The 17,176-nt window shown below is 38.1% G+C and overlaps 4 protein-coding genes across 4 annotated transcripts; 3 read left to right on the top strand and 1 right to left on the bottom strand.

The window, feature by feature from the left end:
* The first annotated feature begins 7,954 nt into the window (after positions 1-7,954).
* On the top strand, positions 7,955-9,184 carry LOC118746357. The gene has a single exon (XM_036480211.1). It carries the CDS (start codon positions 7,955-7,957, stop codon positions 9,182-9,184), a length of 1,230 nt encoding a protein of 409 aa, XP_036336104.1.
* A 341-nt stretch (positions 9,185-9,525) lies between these two features.
* Positions 9,526-10,200, top strand: LOC118746356. Its single transcript, XM_036480210.1, has one exon. It carries the CDS (start codon positions 9,526-9,528, stop codon positions 10,198-10,200), a length of 675 nt encoding a protein of 224 aa, XP_036336103.1.
* A 1,218-nt stretch (positions 10,201-11,418) lies between these two features.
* Positions 11,419-14,501, top strand: LOC118746355. Its single transcript, XM_036480209.1, has 2 exons — positions 11,419-12,204; positions 14,373-14,501. Exons 1-2 carry the CDS (start codon positions 11,419-11,421, stop codon positions 14,499-14,501), a joined length of 915 nt encoding a protein of 304 aa, XP_036336102.1.
* Positions 14,502-16,462: 1,961 nt separating this feature from the next.
* LOC118746353 (vitellogenin-1-like) lies at positions 16,463-16,915 on the bottom strand. Its single transcript, XM_036480208.1, has one exon. The coding sequence runs from the start codon at positions 16,913-16,915 to the stop codon at positions 16,463-16,465; it is 453 nt and encodes a 150-aa protein (XP_036336101.1).
* Positions 16,916-17,176: the final 261 nt, after the last annotated feature.

The following is a 17,176-nucleotide window of genomic DNA, read 5'->3' as shown; positions in this document are numbered from 1 at the left end:
CACCACGACTTCACTGATATTTTTAAAATTTGACATAGGCTTAAAAAATTATGCGGTTAGAAGCAAAGGCAGCTGAAACAAATGTTTGTTTAAACAAGCAAAGAAAAAGCACATTTCAATCCCCAGAATGATCAATTTGTGATTGCCCATTTTTTTAAATATATTTTCAATAAATCATTTTTCAAGCGTAAGCGTGAGTAATTTTCGAGCCTTTTTTTAATCGCGGAAGCGATTAATCAGTTTTTAATCATCAGAAGTGATCGAAGAAGACTCATAAAGGTGATTTTTATTAAAGTAATCTTCCAAATGCTATGTGGGTTATTACTCAAAATGATATTTATTTCTGAGCATTGCTAGAAATTTAAAAATTTATTTTTTACTTTGCTATTGTACTGCTCCCTACTTGCTCCTTTGGGGAGCAGCTAACTTTCGGTCCCGTTGGGATAATCTCTTCGACATAATAATTTTTTTTTAAATTTCCTTTTTTACATCCATTTTAAAAAATATACTGATTGCTGAAACTTATTTGTTTACTCTTTTCTTTTATTTGTTTTGACAGATTTTTTGTTTTTTGTTTTGATTTCTCAGCTGGTTCCGATAAATTTCCGATAAAAATTAGAGACTGCAGCGATTTGTTCGTAATTCGCATAGTAATTGGATCTGAATTACCAACAAATGAGGTAATTCGCTCTCAAAATTTTGTATGGCGAATTACGTAATTCGAAGGGTAATTGGAGTGCGAACTACGAATGAGAGAGCGAACTACGTAATTGGGGTGCCGTGGGAAAGCCGTATAATTCTTATGTATTTCTTTGAATTTTCGTCTTTATCTTCACTTTTGCCTTTTTTTTGTCTTCATCGTTATCACTTGTTTCTTCATCTTCATATTTATCTTTATTTCAAAGTTTAATTTCAAATACGAAGTAAAACAAAATGTGAAAGAGCTTAAATTGAACAGGTTGCAAAAACAACCATACACAAATATGGAAATTTTTAAACGACGATTTTCGACCAGTTTCGAAACTATAAAAACTCTCCTCATCTACAGAAAACTACCTTTCCAACGGTGTTTTTGGTTTTGAAATCGGTAACTTTACCTTGGTCTTCATCTTTGTTTTTATCTTTCATATCTTTGCTTATATCCTTTTCTTTTTCTATTCACGTAGATGAGATGAGGTGCGATTACGTGATAAGATGTGACGTGATTTTATGTGATGTGATAGGATGTCATGTCATGTGTTGTCATATCCTCTGATGTCATGTCATATGATGTCATACCATATGATGTCATATCATGTGATGCCACGTCATGTAATGCCATGTCATGTCATACGATGTCATATCATGTGATGGGAAGTCATGTGATGTCATGCCTTATAATGTGATGTCATATCATATAATGTCATGTCACGTGATATCGGGTGATGTGATATCATATTATGTGATGTAATATCATGTGATGTCTCTTCATATTATGTGATAGAATGTGATGTGATGTCATGTAATGTGATCACATTCCATGTTCCGATTAGTATATCGATAACCCTGTTGATAACTGTGTCGATAAAAATACCGATAACAATATCCATAAACATATAGAAAAATACAACGATTGTAAAATCGATTAATTCATCGATAAATATAACAATCATCAGTATCGATTATTGTACATATCGTTAACAATATAAATGAATAAATCGATAACAAAATCAATTATTTAATCGATTATTATACCGATAACAATATCCATTATTGTATCGATAACAATATCGATTATTATATTGATTATTATATCGATAAAAATATCGAGTTTTATATCGATAACAATATCGATCTTCATCCTCATCCTTTTCTTCATATTTGTCTTTATTTTTGCATATTCCTCTTCACCTTTACCTTAAAGTGTTTAAATTTACTCTGATCTTCGTTTTTGCCTGTACCTCTAGGCATCTTTGTTTTTGTTTTTATTCTCAAACCGCTAAACCGCTGAGAACCATTTCCATGTGCATTATTCCCCTTGAATTTGACAATTTACTCCCAACCAACCAACTGCCGCTAAAGAAGTTTCACTTCATAAATTCAAGAAATGTTCTTACCTTTTCAGTTACCCTAATTCTTATGTATCTGTCATTGTCTCCATTTTCGTCTTTATCTTCACTTTTGCCTTCTTTTTTTTTTGACTTCATCGTTATCATTTATTTCTTCATCCTCATATTTATCTTTATTTCAAAGCTTAATTTCAAATGTGAAGTGAAACAACATGCGAAACATGTCAAATTGAACATGTTGCAGCAACATCTATACACAAATACGAAAATGTTTAAACGACGGTTTTGGCCGTAATTGTCAACCAATTGTGAAAAATTTATGTTAGCGTATTAATATATAGATGTACATTAGAGTGCTCAAAAACAGTAAAGTTGGAATTTTAATGCCGCCACCCCTAGGATGCTTCTATACCGAAAAAAACATCCCCCTGTTTTTTTTTATTTTGATATCAAAAAATATTTAGGGAGTGCTCAAAGCGCTCAAAGTTTGCCACGTATTTTATATGGGGGAAAAACAACTTTTCTTAGAAATGGTATAACATTCTTGAAAATCAATATGAAAACTATGATACTACTCTTCAGAAGACTTCCAATATTAATATCCAATTGTTTAGTTAACCAATTATTAGTACGAAATATTTTTGAATGGTCGCTCCATTGCATTTTCTGGGGGTTTTGGCGGACTTATAAAATATAGTATTGGGAATTTTCTGAAGAGAAATATATCGAAAAATATTGATTTTCAAGAATTTTATTTGACCACTCCCTAAATTTTGTTATAAAAAAAATAGGGGTATATTTTTTTCTGTATAGAACAATCCTTGGGGGTGGCGGCATCAAAATTTCGACTTTACTTCTTCACATGCATTTTTGGACCACTCTAATGTACATGTATGTAGGTATATATAAGGCATAACAAGGTAGAAGTGATTTCGGCATTTCTCTCTTTTGAACTGCGACTGAAATGTCAACTCTTAACCCTATAGTATTCAAAATTTTTTTTTTAATATACATTTTCAATTGTAAGCTGTGCGACTGATTTTAAATACATAATAAAATGAAAAGGAATTGCGAGCGGTGCGTTGTGTTAGTCAAGAGCCTGGACATTCGGATTGTCAAGTGAAGCGGCAACGGTGGGCAAATTGCTGCGATGTTTCATTAGGAGACTCTTCACGTGTGGTCGTGACTTTATTTGTTGCCCATCGCAGCCGAGTATTTCTAAGTGGACGCGTTTGGTCCCAGGTGCAGGATTTATTATACCGAATATGAAAAGAAAATCTCCCTTTCATATACATAAATGGATAGGCCAAATTTCAAATGGTGGTCTGATAAAACCTAAACCAGTATTCCTTGTTGGCATAAAGAAACTGAAAGTAATTTTTAATAAATTTAATGGAAAGGAAATTTCGAATAGCAAAAATTTAATAGCTAAATTATTGAAGTTAAGTGCTGATGTAAATTTAGAAGAATCAAACATTTTTAATGACTAATATACTTATTATTATTATTATACTATTAAGTATTTCAATAAAAAAATAAATGCTCAAAAACATTGGGATAGTAAAAGCAAGAAAATTGTCAAAATGGTTTTATAAATGAGTGTGTTTCATTTAGTGTGTAATTTTGTGTAAGTATGCATTCCCATATTTACATTAAACCGAAAATTCAATAAATAAAATGAAGCTGATTCTAATGAGATTTTAAATATTTTCATATTTACAAAAACTTTAATTTCAAAGATGTTGAGTTCTATCAAATATGGTAAATGCATAACAAAGGGTTAATTTCTTTGTTTACATTTTTTGACATTACAGTCAGGTTTGAGAGAGCTCGACTGAATTGTCACTTCTACCTTGTTGAATATGCCTTGGGTTTATACATTAATCTCTATACCCCTGGCAACAAATGTCATTGTCGAATTCTTATTTGAAGCAGATTAGCTACCTGTCTGCGCTTACATGGCTGCTCATTACGGTTCTCTAGTGCCCGATAGACATCCACATGTGATATGTTGCCAAAAACGCACTCAATATCGAGGAAAGAGCAGAGCACTATTTCTCCGTACTCAACGCTATCTCCCATCTCCGTCTAGTCCGTGAACCTTCTTACTCTAAACGGATGATGGCTGGGATGCAAAGGGGCCTCCTGCTTCAGGGTATTTCATCTTATATTGTTGCTTTTAGCAAGAAATAGGTTAGATTTATTAGCCTGAATGACTTTCCATACCACAATTATATTAAACGGAGACAGTCGGTCTCTCAGCGCTTTTAATAGGTGTGTCAGTAACAGCCCTCACCCGGCCATTGAACTGCATTGATGGGCTGTTGCCAATTACTCTTGGGTTTTTGTAGCTATCGAACGAGTCTAACGCCCAATCGGCTCATCGCCAGGTTAATAGACTTTTTATCAGCTTCTAGTCTCATGAAGAAGGTCTGTACTCTCGGAACTCAGTCGACTGTTCCAGAAAGCGGGCAGATAGCAGGGTGACTGCCCTCTCCTCTTCGTAAACTGTACGATAATAGGCAGATACCTTTCGGTGTCCTAATCGCTTGTCTGCTTCTTGCAGTTCCTTTAGCTAAGGTTGTGAAGTATTTCAGCTGTAGGCGTAGGTGGGCGAAATACCCTCGCAGTAGGTTCCGAAGCTGCTAATCTTTGCTTTTCCAAGCGCCTTAATGTACTTTGCAAGCTGAGTGCTCATCCCGGAATTCTGTGCATTTGGCATTGTTGGAGAGCTTGAGCACTAATTTCTGAGGCGATCTAAGCGCTGAGAGTTGCCGAGGCCACCAAGCAGTTTTACTATACTTTCGTTCTCTATACATCTTCCTGCCACTTCATTATGTACAATTAAAACACCTCCTCCGTAGTTGGTTTCCTTAATCTCGGCCTAGCCAAATACACAAACCTTCAGCTCAAAGTTCCAGCTGGGGTTTTGGGCATTCTTTTCTAGGTTTGTATGTATTGATGTATGTAGGAAAATAAACATGCGAAAAACTATCAATAAAAATAGAATCAACAATGTTTTAACAGAAAAAGTGAAAGTGAGACGAGTTCAAATTACTCCGTCCGTCCAACTGTGTAGTTGGGAGATGGAGTGCTTTAAGTAAGCTAGAAAAAATTGTAGTGGTTTTTGTATGTGTAAGGCAAACAAGTTGTCAACAACATATTTAAGCACGATTAAGTACATATAAAAAAGGATTTAGATGCATATATGTAATACTTCTATATTGGTAGTAAGCTAACATCTCAATGTGTAAGCATTCCGAAATCAAAGCGAGACAGTCTAGTACTGTTTTTGTGAATGTATTGTGAACTTGAGTGAAGTTTTTGTAAATGTGTCGTGTACATGTTTATTTATAAACGTATGTGTTCCTTTTCTTTCGTACGTGCTTATATATATATCTGTACTGTAGTGTTTTCGGACGGTACTAGCTCTTACTGCCAATATAGGAGTATTACATATATGTTTAGATGTCGCATTATCCCACTAGAACCTGAAGGGAGATCTCCCTATGTGAGGAATAAAAGAGTACTCCCCTTAACCTGATTTCTGAGCAATAAGGGAGATTTGTCGGTTTTGTACTCCTGTATTGCTCGCTTAGGGGCGTAATGAGAGATATCCTAAGCGAGCAATTAAAGAATGCTTCCTGATGCATGATTTGGGAGCAATAAGCGAGATTTGTCGGTTTTGTACTCCGTTATTACTCGTTTAGGATTAAAAGGTGATGTCTTCTAAGCGAGAAATCCAAGAGTCTTCTTTTTGATTGATAGGAGAGCAATACGCACCTCGTTCAAAAGAAATTTTGTGTTTTCGAAAAAATTTATCATAGAAAAAAAAAAAACAACAGAAAATATTTCTTATAGGCGCATAAGGAGGACACAATAATCTAATTTGGATAGCACACAGATTTTAATAAAAGTCCGTTGGTATGTACCTCAACTTTTGTTTAAATATTTTAAGCATTGTATTACTTACAAATATACCGTTAAATACCTTTCAGATTGCGCAAATTAGTGTTTGCATTTAAGTGTGACCCCCGGGTTTAAACATCGCATGGGTGACAAAGATGTCAGATAAGAAAAGTCACTTTCACAATTTCCCCGCTTGGTGGATTCCTGACCAGGCAAGCATCCTTGACAACCAGGAAATCATATACGAGTACATACTTATATGTGCATATCTTATATTACCGTTTTGTTATTATTACGTTTTACTTTCATATGATTTCTCTGCAATATAATTCTAAAATTAAGCAATTATGTAAGACGTATCATTTATGTTTTATCTGATCTCGTACTTATATCTGTTAAGGTCTTGTAAAATTAGCACAAATGCACGTGATTTAAAAGTTAAATAAAAAATTTAATAAATAGCAAAATCTATTTGGCTAATTTAAAATGTTCGTTATCATTTCTCTCTTATTACCCCTATAGGAGGCTTTCGGGATGCCTCTAATGGGAGCACTCTCTTATTGCTCGTTCGGGAGGTATATGGGATGTTTTCTATGTGCACTCCCTTGTTGTCTTTTTGGGAGGTTTCTGGGAGGTAACTATGGGAGTACTCCCGTATTGCTCCATTAGAAGGTTTGTGGGATGATAATTCTGTGTGTGCTCCCCGATTGCTCGTTTAGGAGGTAAAAGGGATTACTCCCCCTTCTAGGACATCCAATGTTAAAGGGAGTATACAAAATTACATGCTTATACACAGAAGCATAGGGAGCAATGGGGAGTATTCGTATACTCCCAAGGGAGTACTCACCGAGCAATCGTACGATGCTCCCAAGTTCTACTGGGATGATATATGTAAATTAAATGTATACTCACACACCCACACAAGTACGCATGCAAGGAGCTTTTACTTAGCTGTAAACATATTGTCTGTCATCCTTTAGACGATTCCAATTGTAACCATCAGAATAAACAGTTTTGTATGCGTATTTAGTAGAAAAGCAAAGATAATTTGTTGAACTGGCGCTGCACAGTGGTCAATAAATGGGATTTAATGTTCATAATTCACTGGAGCCTTCATTTCTCAACCGATTTGATGAATTAGTTTTTTTAAATGAAAGCTAATAAAATTTGCAAGAGACTAGTTGAGCTCAATTTTCGAATTTTTATTTGTTTGTATTCAATTTTTTAGTGCAAAGTGCAGAAATTGCGCCAATTTTGAAGAAGACCGATTCTCCTGTTCCAGCTAATAAAAGTTTCAGAATAAAAACTAGTTAAAAACAATTGTAGGGTTCTCCTAAAACAAAAAATAAATTAAATGGTAATAATTTGAAATGTTATAAAAAAAATGTTATCAAAAGAATTTTTGTTTGTTTGTAGGTTTAATAAAAATTTTCGGTATGCAGTTTTATAGATTACTAAATTTTAGTATAATAAAGTGCAAGTTGTAAGTCGCTAAGAGTTCGCGTTGATTTTTAATAATATAACAAACGCTTTTATTTCCCATTTAGCATGCAGATGTGCTCGAAACGCGAACTCTTAGCGACTTGCAACTTGCACTTTATAATACTAAAATTTAGTAATATATATGCAGAATTCGACTGATCTGGCCACCACTTAAATGCTCGCGGTAAGAAACTGGTGTCGCTGAAGAGCGGCTGCCGTCCAGTGCTCTTATACTCTCCCAATTTTATATACATATGTTTGTACCTATTTTGTCAACCCCTGTACTTGTACGTAACCATATACATAAATAAATTGTATGTAAGCACAGTTAGCCGTTACCAGCATTCACTTTGCTTTGCTATATATATACATATGTGTCCAACTTTGTAAAATAAAATAGAAGTGTTTCTAATCGTGTTGAGAAATAACGTGTTTTATTAAGCTTTGTTCAGAACATTTTGGTGCCTCCTGTGAGGACAAATTGCATTAAATTTAAAGTTATTAAGTTTTCGGTAATGGCGGAATTAAGGTTGCGTGCCCCGGCTATAAAAGCAATTAAACGCATATATGAACGAGTGCAAGCGAGTAAACTTGGCTCCTATGACGAATTCCAATTAGAGCAAGAATTGAAATTGGTTTCAAGCCACTTTGCGCGATTCGTGGCTAACCATGAGCTATTGGTGGCCAGTGCGGAAAAGGGCGAGGTTGAGGCTCATGAAACGCTCTGGGTAGAAGTGGAAGATATATACAACGACACTTGTTGCATTCTCAACCGCGCGATTACAGGTGCGAAGCCAAACGTACAAGCCGGAAGGCAGCATTCGCATGAATGTGAGTTTAGGTTGGAGCCACTCGCCATTCCAACGTTCGATGGCACGATGCAAACCTGGTTAGCGTTTAAGGACGCATTTGAATTACTCGTGCACAACACCGAGTATCCTGAGGCCTACAAATTGGGGAAGTTGCGACAGGCAGTTAGCTCACATGCAGTGCCACTCGTGGGAAGTGTATACTCGGGCGGCTATGGCGAAGTATGGAGTGCTCTGAAGGAACGCTTTGACAATAAGAAGCAGTTAGCCGAAACACATGTGTCCCGTCTTCTTAACATTAAGCCATCGTCAGAGGACTCATCAGAATCATTATTGGCCATCTTCGATACAGTGCAGGAGTCACTGCGTTCGTTACGGGTGATAGGGCTGCCAGTCGTAGAGTGGGATGCTATTCTTGTTCCCATAATAGTTTCTAAGCTTCCAACTGTGACTCAGCGTGAATGGAACATGAGTTGTTTGCCTACCGAAATTCCGAAGTTAGATGAGCTACTGTCATTTTTGAGCCAACGCGCCCACAGCCTCTCCACAGCCATTGTCACGTGGTCCAGCAGGACCGACGCTACATCTCGAGGGCAACAGCGCACTAGTTCACAACGTACTGTAAAATCCCACGTCGCAGCTGCAGAAGACGGAAAATGCGCATACTGTCAAGGACCGCATCGCACTACAAAGTGCACCCGTTTTCTTGCAATGAACCACGAAGAACGTGTAAATGCCCTTAAAGCCGCTAGGCTTTGTTTCAATTGCCTAAAATTGGGACATTCAGCTAAGCAGTGCCCTTCGGGTCTTTGCCGACATTGCAATCGGAAGCACAACTCATTGCTTTGTCGGGAAACTTTATCTACGAACGCAGGAGGGCTGACCGCGACAACCACTCAACCGGTTCCCATGAACAAGGATCACCCATCTGACTAGAAGCTTCGGCGGTCACCTGCCATACCAATGCGCATCACACAGTTTTATTAGCGACAGCACGCGTTTATGCATACGGTGACCCAACGACTCGACGCATGGCGCGCGTGCTCTGTGACCCGGGATCGCAGGTCAGTTTTGTTACAGATAAGTTAGCTAATTCTTTACCTCTTCGTAGACGTAAATGTGATATCCCTGTCCAAGGAATTTGTTCCCATTCTTCCGCTCGCGCTCGTGGTAGCGTCTCGCTCACACTAGAATCTGCCCATACAAGTTTTACGCTGAAGATAACTGCGCTTGTCATTCCGTCAATTACTACGGTCATCCCCGCAACGTATATTGACATGACACAGTGGAAGCACTTGTCCAGCATACAATTAGCGGATGCACAATTCGGCGTTCCCGGTAATATCGACGTGCTAATTGGTGCTGACGTATGGGGTCAAGTTGTCGAAACTGACTTCAAATTTGGCGGTCCTTGTGAGCCGCACGCTCAACGCACTGCTTTCGGGTGGGTCATATTTGGCCCAGTTTCTGCAGCACAACCTTCAACGTTGCCAACTCTCGCATTAAGTACGCAGCTATGCGACGAGGACATACACTTGGAGGAACTGCTCCGAAGTTTTTGGAAGTTAGAGGAAGTGCCCTCCCTAGAATATGATGGAGATGCCGAATGCGAACCAATTTTTGGTAACACCCACTCTCGCACACCTGACGGACGCTACGTTGTATGCATACCATTTCGTCCTGATTCGCCGGCTTTGGGAGATTCTTATACTCATGCATTACGACAGTTTTACCTTCTTGAGAGGCGACTGGCAGCAAATAGTGAACTCCGGGAGAAATACATTGCTTTTATGCGCGAATATGCAGACCTAGGCCATATGGAGCGCGCATACTCAATGAACGATAATGAAACGGGCTTTTATATCCCGCATCATGCAGTTTTGGGGAAGTACCGGCGTCTCCCTGAACGAAGTTCAGCTGGTAGGAACGACAATACAAGATCCGCTACTTAACATAATATTTCGCTTTCGCCGCTTTCGCATCGCATTGTCTGCCGATGTTGAGAAGATGTTTCGACAGGTACTTGTTAAACCCGAGCATAGAGATTTTCAGCGCATTATTTGGAGAGAGTCCCCAACCGATGACATCACTATATACCGCCTTACAACGGTGACTTATGGTATGGCTAGCAGTCCCTACAACGCGGTCCGCGCACTCAACCAATGCGCATACGACAACTACAAGCGGCACGCGATGCGATCAGCGTCGTCTTTTTATGTCGACGATTTTCTTACCAGCTGTGACACTGAAGAAAATGCAACTGAACTTGCATTCAACGTGACTTCCATATTGTCTGAAGCCCACTTCCATTTACGTAAATGGAATTCCAATAGTGGTGAAGTATTAGCACGCTTGATTGGCAACCGTTCTCCTAACGTAGAGATGACCATCGAATCACCAACAGCAACTGTACTTGGGCTTCGATGGGATGCAGCAGCAGATGAGCTATTTTTCAAGGTATATCTGAAAGAGAGCTTAGGCTTCCTAACGAAGCGACGGGTACTAAGTGCCGTCGTAAAATTATTCGACCCTACCGGCATACTGGCACCAGTTGTTATTACTGGAAAAATATTCATACAAAGGTTGTGGGCTGCTGGCTTGTCGTGGGACGAACCACTGCCAGATGTACTTCAAACCACCTGGGTAGCCTTTTACAGCGAACTCGACGTAATAAACAAAATCCGGATTCCGCGATGGTTAGGTATGGCTGAAGGAAGAGCTACTACCCTGCTAGGATTTTGCGATGCCAGTACGCTCGCGTATGCAGCTGTAATATATATTAGAGCCACAGATGCGGAAGGTCATTCAGCTGTATCACTGCTTACGGCTCGTACCAAGGTGGCGCCCCTTAAAGGAGCAACGATCCCGCGTCTGGAGCTTTGTGCCGCACATTTGTTACCCTCGAAAACGTACGTATTTCCTTGAGATTAACAGATACTCCTTATTACCTCTGGTCTGATTCTCGGATTGTGTTGCGTTGGCTACGCAAGCCGCCCACTTCTCTAAAGCCATTTGTGTCGAACCGGGTGCATCAAATACATGAGTTAACCTCACCAAACTGTTGGCATTATGTAAGATCAGCTCAGAATCCGGCAGATTGCGCCAGTAGAGGTATTCGGGCATCGCAGCTGCTGGATCATCCACTGTGGTGGCAGGGCCCAGGATGGATTATGGATAAGCATACACCCAACTTCTCTGTGATTGAATTAAACGACGAGGAGCACAATATTCTGCAAAGCGAACAAAGAGTTTCCTCCTTCGTAGCGACAACAACCCATCAGCCAGCTCTCACTACTCGTCGACGTGATGGCCAGATGATTCCGTTGAGTGAGCGCTTCAGTTCACTTCCGCCACTCGTGCGTACGGCAGCACTTCTTCTACGTTGGAATGCCGCCGTGTTGGAACGGCATTTGCGTACATTGGTAGTCAGCCTAACAGAAATCGACAACGCTCTTAATATACTGATTCGAAATGAGCAACACGAGAACTTTGCAGTTGATTTGGCCCAAATCCGAAAAGGAACTGGCGTATCTAGTTCCAGCAAGCTAAAGTCATTGAATCCATACATGGATGACACAGGCGTTCTGCGCGTCGGAGGCCGCATCAGTAAGGCTGATCTGCCAGAAGATAGGCGGTTCCCCATAATCTTACCTAAACACGGTAGACTAGGCGAGCTGATAATCAGACATGTACATGAAACAACGCTTCATGGTGGACCGCAACTGGTCCTCCAAACTCTACGCTCGCGTTATTGGATATTGAATGGTAGACAAGCCGTTCGAAGTTACGGACAGAAGTGTGTTATCTGCCGCCGACACCGTGGCGTGACTCTTTCGCAGCAAATGGCATCATTACCAAGACAACGTATCAGTACTTCACGGGCGTTTGTGTCTTCAGGGGTCGACTATTGCGGTCCGTTTACGGTGCGCGTTGGCGCCAAACGGTCACGCACCAAGGTAAAGACATATTTAGCCATTTTTGTTTGCATGGCAACCAAGGCGGTGCATATTGAGGTTGTCGATGACCTCTCTTCGCAAGCTTTCCTAGATGCATTTACGAGATTCGTCAGCCGGCGAGGCCCTTGTCGCGATCTTTTTAGCGATAACGGAACTTCGTTTATCGGAGCGAACCGCCTCCTTCTAGAAGACTTGGCAGCATGGCACAGTGAAGGTACTCAACAGTCCTTAGCTAATAAAGGGACCTGGTGGCACTTCATCGCCCCGGGCGCTCCTCACCAAGGTGGGCTATGGGAGGCCGCAGTGAAGTCTGCCAAATATTACTTAGTCCGCCTCGTTGGGACACAGGTACTATGGTACAACCAGCTTCAAACTTTGGCAGCCCGCATCGAGGCGTGTTTAAATTCCCGGCCGATCACACCGTTATATGCAAACTCGCAACAAATGGCAGAAACCTACAAGAGATGTGCGGATAGGTGACGTTGTTCTCTTACGAAACGAAAATCTTCCTCCTACCCATTGGCGTTTAGGACGCATAACTGAGATTCATCCGGGCAGCGATGGATTAACGCGCAATGTTACGCTTCGGACGGCGAGCGGCACCATGACCCGGGCAGTACAAAAACTATGTCGGCTTCTTGATAGCGAACATTTCGAGTCCACGGCCTCGACCGGGCAGGATGTGCAGAATTCGACTGATCTGGCCACCACTTAAATGCTCGCGGTAAGAAACTGGTGTCGCTGAAGAGCGGCTGCCGTCCAGTGCTCTTATACTCTCCCAATTTTATATACATATGTTTGTACCTATTTTGTCAACCCATGTACTTGTACGTAACCATATACATAAATATATTGTATGTAAGCACAGTTAGCCGTTACCAGCATTCACTTAGCTTTGCTTTGCTATATATATACATATGTGTCCAACTTTGTAAAATAAAATAGAAGTGTTTCTAATCGTGTTGAGAAATAATGTGTTTTATTAAGCTTTGTACAGAACAATATATAAAACTGCATACCCAAAATTTTTATAAAAACTAAAATCAAAAAAAATACTTTTGCTAAAATTTTTTTATAGCATTTCAAATTATTACTTTTTAATTTATTTTTTGTTTTAGGAGAACCCTATAATTGTTTTTAACTAGTTTTTATTATGAAACTTTTATTAGCTGGAACAGGAGAATCGGTCTTCTTCAAAATTGGTGCAATTTCTGCACTTTGCACTAAAAAATTTAATACAAACAAATAAAAATTCGAAAATTGAGCTCAACTAGTCTCTTGCAAATTTTATTGGCTTTTATTTAAAAAAATAATTAATCAAATCGGTTGAGAAATGAAGGCTCCAGTGAATTATGAACATTAAATTCCATTTATTGACCACTGTGCGCTGTGACGAAGCCAGACAGCGAACGCAGAAAGAAGGATAAGTGTATCGAATGAAACAATTCATTTATGTTTTAATTGTATTGAATTTATTTTACTGCGCAACTCAATGTCGCTTTGTAGGTTCTTTTACAATTGAATTCTTAGCCTAACGTACTGGGGTATTTATGGGAAATAATTGCTGCATAAGCATAAATAATATTATAAATAAATTGAAGCTTAAAGTTAGTTTGTTTGACGGTTTGGCATGTGTGCTGACAATGCGTGAGTTCTATATTCAAAATATTCAAACAACTGAAATATGAAACCCTTGTTGTTATGAATAAATTAAAGAATTATAAACGTTAAGCATGGTCGACTTTCAGTTACACTACACCTCCTTTTTTAAAAGAATGCTCATACAGAGTTTATCGTATGAACATTCCTATTTAGCAAGTAATTAAATATAATAACAGTTTATAAATTTATTTAAACTTAAAAAAAAATAGTTTTAATGATTATATATCTTAATTCTATTTTTATGTACAATTTGGGTTTTTTTCCCGTTTTCTTATCAGTTATAGTTACATTATTTTTAAAATCTATATTATTAATTTTAAATGGTCCTTTGTATTGTGGGTCCAATTTGTGCCCTGATTCGTTTTTTAGCAAAATTAAATCACCTATTTTAAAGTTATAATCTAAAACTTTTTTATCAAAATAAGATTTTTGTACTATCTTAGCTTGTTCTATCACATCCCTTGCTCTTTTATGAGATATTTCTAACCTAAATCTAATTTCCTTAGCGTAATTATCTAAATTATAAAGTGGGCTTATTTTGTCAACCTGATCAAATTGTTGAAACCCATTTGGAAGTTTTCCAAAAACTAACTCGTATGGACAATAGTCATGTACAGTTGATGGTGTTGTATTAAAGCAGTATGTAAAATACTTAAGCCACTCATCCCAATCACTTTTGTCTATCGATACATATGACCTTACATATTGGTTAAACGCTTTATGTGATTTCTCGACCGTCCCTAACGTCTGGTGGTGGTGGGCGGTTGATGTTAGTTTTTCTATATTTAAAAGTTTGCATATTTCTTCTAAAAGTGAATTTTTATATTCCGTGCCCATGTCCGATATGAACGTCTTCATAGGACCGTAGACGAGAATAAAATTATCAAAAATTGCCTTAGCTATAGTTTTTGCATTTTTATCTTTAGTTGGTATTGTCACTAAATATTTAGTCATGTCGCATATTATCGTGACTGCGTATGCATTTCCATTTTCTGACAATGGTAGCGGGCCGATTGTGTCAACGAATATTGTATCAAATGCCTTGTTTGGTGTTGGCGTCAAAGTCATTGGACTTTTTATATGTTTTGTGACTTTGGTTATTTGACACTTATGACAATTCTTAACATATTTCGTGATTGTTTTAGTCATGTGTTTCCAGTAATAGTATCTTTTTATTTTATTCAAGGTTCTTGAAATGCCACAAAGACCTCCTTCTGCCGGGTCATCATGATATCTTTTTAATATACTTTCAATTGTTTTTGCATCTTTATAATTTATTTGGGTCACCTCATTCAGTAGCGCTACTTTCATTTTAATTAATTTCTTATTGCCCATTTCTTTAAATTCATTTATAGAGACAAATTCGAAAATTTTCTCACTAGGTGCCACTTGTAATTTGTCAATTGAATGCTTATCGGCCACATCATCGAGCCTAGAGAAAAATTGACCTAAGTCAAATTTCCCTTTAACAAACAAATCATTGATTTGTATATATGTTTTAATAGATTTACCCCGTTTGATATAGCATGTCTTGGGTGTAATCTTTAATTTACAGTATTTTCTCACGTCAGTGTTATTAATAGGTACATATATACTGGGCTTATCATATGTATTAGATTGATGCGTTTTAATTGTGTTTTGATTAAGAGAACTTTGGTTTGTCATAGATCTTGTTTGCATTTTGTATAAAGTGTTATTTTTAACATTTATATCTTTTAAATCGTCAATTGTAATGCGTGATAATGCATCCGCAACATAGTTGTCTTTTCCCCTAAGGTACTCTACCACAAAGTCATATTCTTCAAGATCAAGTCTCATTCTAGTTAGTTTTGAGCTAGGGTTTTTCATTGAAAATAGGTAAGATAGTGGCCTATGATCTGATCTTACCAGAAAATTTGTTCTGTAAATGTATGGTTTAAAATATGTTATTGCCCATGCGTGTTTGCTTGCGTCAGTAGTTATACAAAATTGTTTGCTGAAATCTGGGTACTGTAACAATGTAGGACTTATCAATGCCTTTTTAAAGTGCTCGAAAGCATTATTACATTCTAGTGTCCACTGAAAAGGTACTCCTTTCTTTGACAATCTAGTGAGATGTCTTGGGTATTCAGAGAAATTTTTTATAAACCTCCTGTAGTAGTTACAGAATGCTACAAATCTTTTCGCACTATCTGCATCTGTAGGTATAGGATAATTTTTAATTACTGAAAATTTTTTGTCGTCGGGGAGTATGCCTTTGTCAGTGCAGTTTTTTTTTGGCCAAGTTTGTAGTATTTGTATTGGTATGTCCAGTTTTAAATTTTTCTAATTGTCTCCTATCATATAAGTTTTTTAAAAATTTTATGTAACTATAACCCTCCTTTTTTTTAATTAATTCTTATTTTAGTAAATTTTTAATTAACATTTATTTATTTTTATTGATAAAGTTTTGGCTTAATATTTAAAAAAAAAAAGTCATAAAAATTTTTTTTTTTTTTTTAAAAAGTAAGATTGAAAGTAACTTAAGAAATGTATTGTATATGTATATAAAAAAAAATATATTTTTGCCACGAGCGAAAATTCGCTTACTGGCCCTATGAGTGCGGATTGACGCACATCAGTTTTTGTTTGCTTTTGCGACTGCAGGGCTGGTCTGGGGCAAGCCAGTGATGAAAATGGTAACTTCCTCATTGCCAAAGTTGGGCTGTTTCTTGGCAGCGTCGACCATCTCATTCAAAGTGGTTTGTTCGGGTTGACCATTGGGTTTCATCAAGAGAACTGGCACATTACTGGGACTTGGCACAAACGATGGTTCCAACGCGTGGTTAATTTGTGAGAGGTGATAAATTTTCTCAATTTCCCGTTCGCCTTCCTCCACTGACATGTTCTCCAACTGCTGCATAGTGAAATCCTCAGCTGACTGCATCGACTGGAGTTCAGACACCGATAACCAATCAGTGGGCTTTAAACTACTCGAGACGGCATTATCCTTGTTCTTGCCATGCTTGGGTGCAGCACTAGCGGCTGCGACAAGTAAAGCCACGAAGCAGAAAATCTTGAGCGGATTCATGTTGATCACGTTTGCAAGTCAGCGCGAAATGTGCTTTTTAGTGCATAATTTTTAAGCACAAAATTTTAAAAATGTTGCAATTTAAGCAAACCAGGATTCAGGCTGATCTGTGCAGCAAAGCACTAGACTGCCACTGTGCAATTCAATCTAAGCACCGGTTGGCAGGATAGCTTTTTTGCAAATTAATTTTCGCAAAAAGCTGGTAGGATCGCCATGTATCGAATGAAACAATTCATTTATGTTTTAATTGTATTGAATTTA

The sequence above is a fragment of the Rhagoletis pomonella genome, unplaced genomic scaffold, assembly GCF_013731165.1.
Source record: "Rhagoletis pomonella isolate Grant_MI unplaced genomic scaffold, Rhpom_1.0 Rhpom_scaffold_00010, whole genome shotgun sequence".
Classification (NCBI taxonomy): Eukaryota; Metazoa; Arthropoda; class Insecta; order Diptera; family Tephritidae; genus Rhagoletis; species Rhagoletis pomonella.
The sequence above is the reverse complement of the archived record's forward strand: the minus strand, read 5'-3'. Positions and strand labels throughout refer to the sequence as shown.

Excerpts from the sequence above, each read along its gene's own strand:
- LOC118746357 (XM_036480211.1), top strand. The coding sequence starts at position 7,955 with ATGGCGGAATTAAGGTTGCGTGCCCCGGCTATAAAAGCAATTAAACGC.
- LOC118746356 (XM_036480210.1), top strand. The coding sequence starts at position 9,526 with ATGACACAGTGGAAGCACTTGTCCAGCATACAATTAGCGGATGCACAA.
- LOC118746355 (XM_036480209.1), top strand. The coding sequence starts at position 11,419 with ATGGATAAGCATACACCCAACTTCTCTGTGATTGAATTAAACGACGAG. Across the intron at positions 12,205-14,372 it reads CCAAACGGTCACGCACCAAG|CGTAATTATCTAAATTATAA; the intron begins GTAAAGACATAT and ends TAATTTCCTTAG.
- LOC118746353 (XM_036480208.1), bottom strand. The coding sequence starts at position 16,915 with ATGAATCCGCTCAAGATTTTCTGCTTCGTGGCTTTACTTGTCGCAGCC.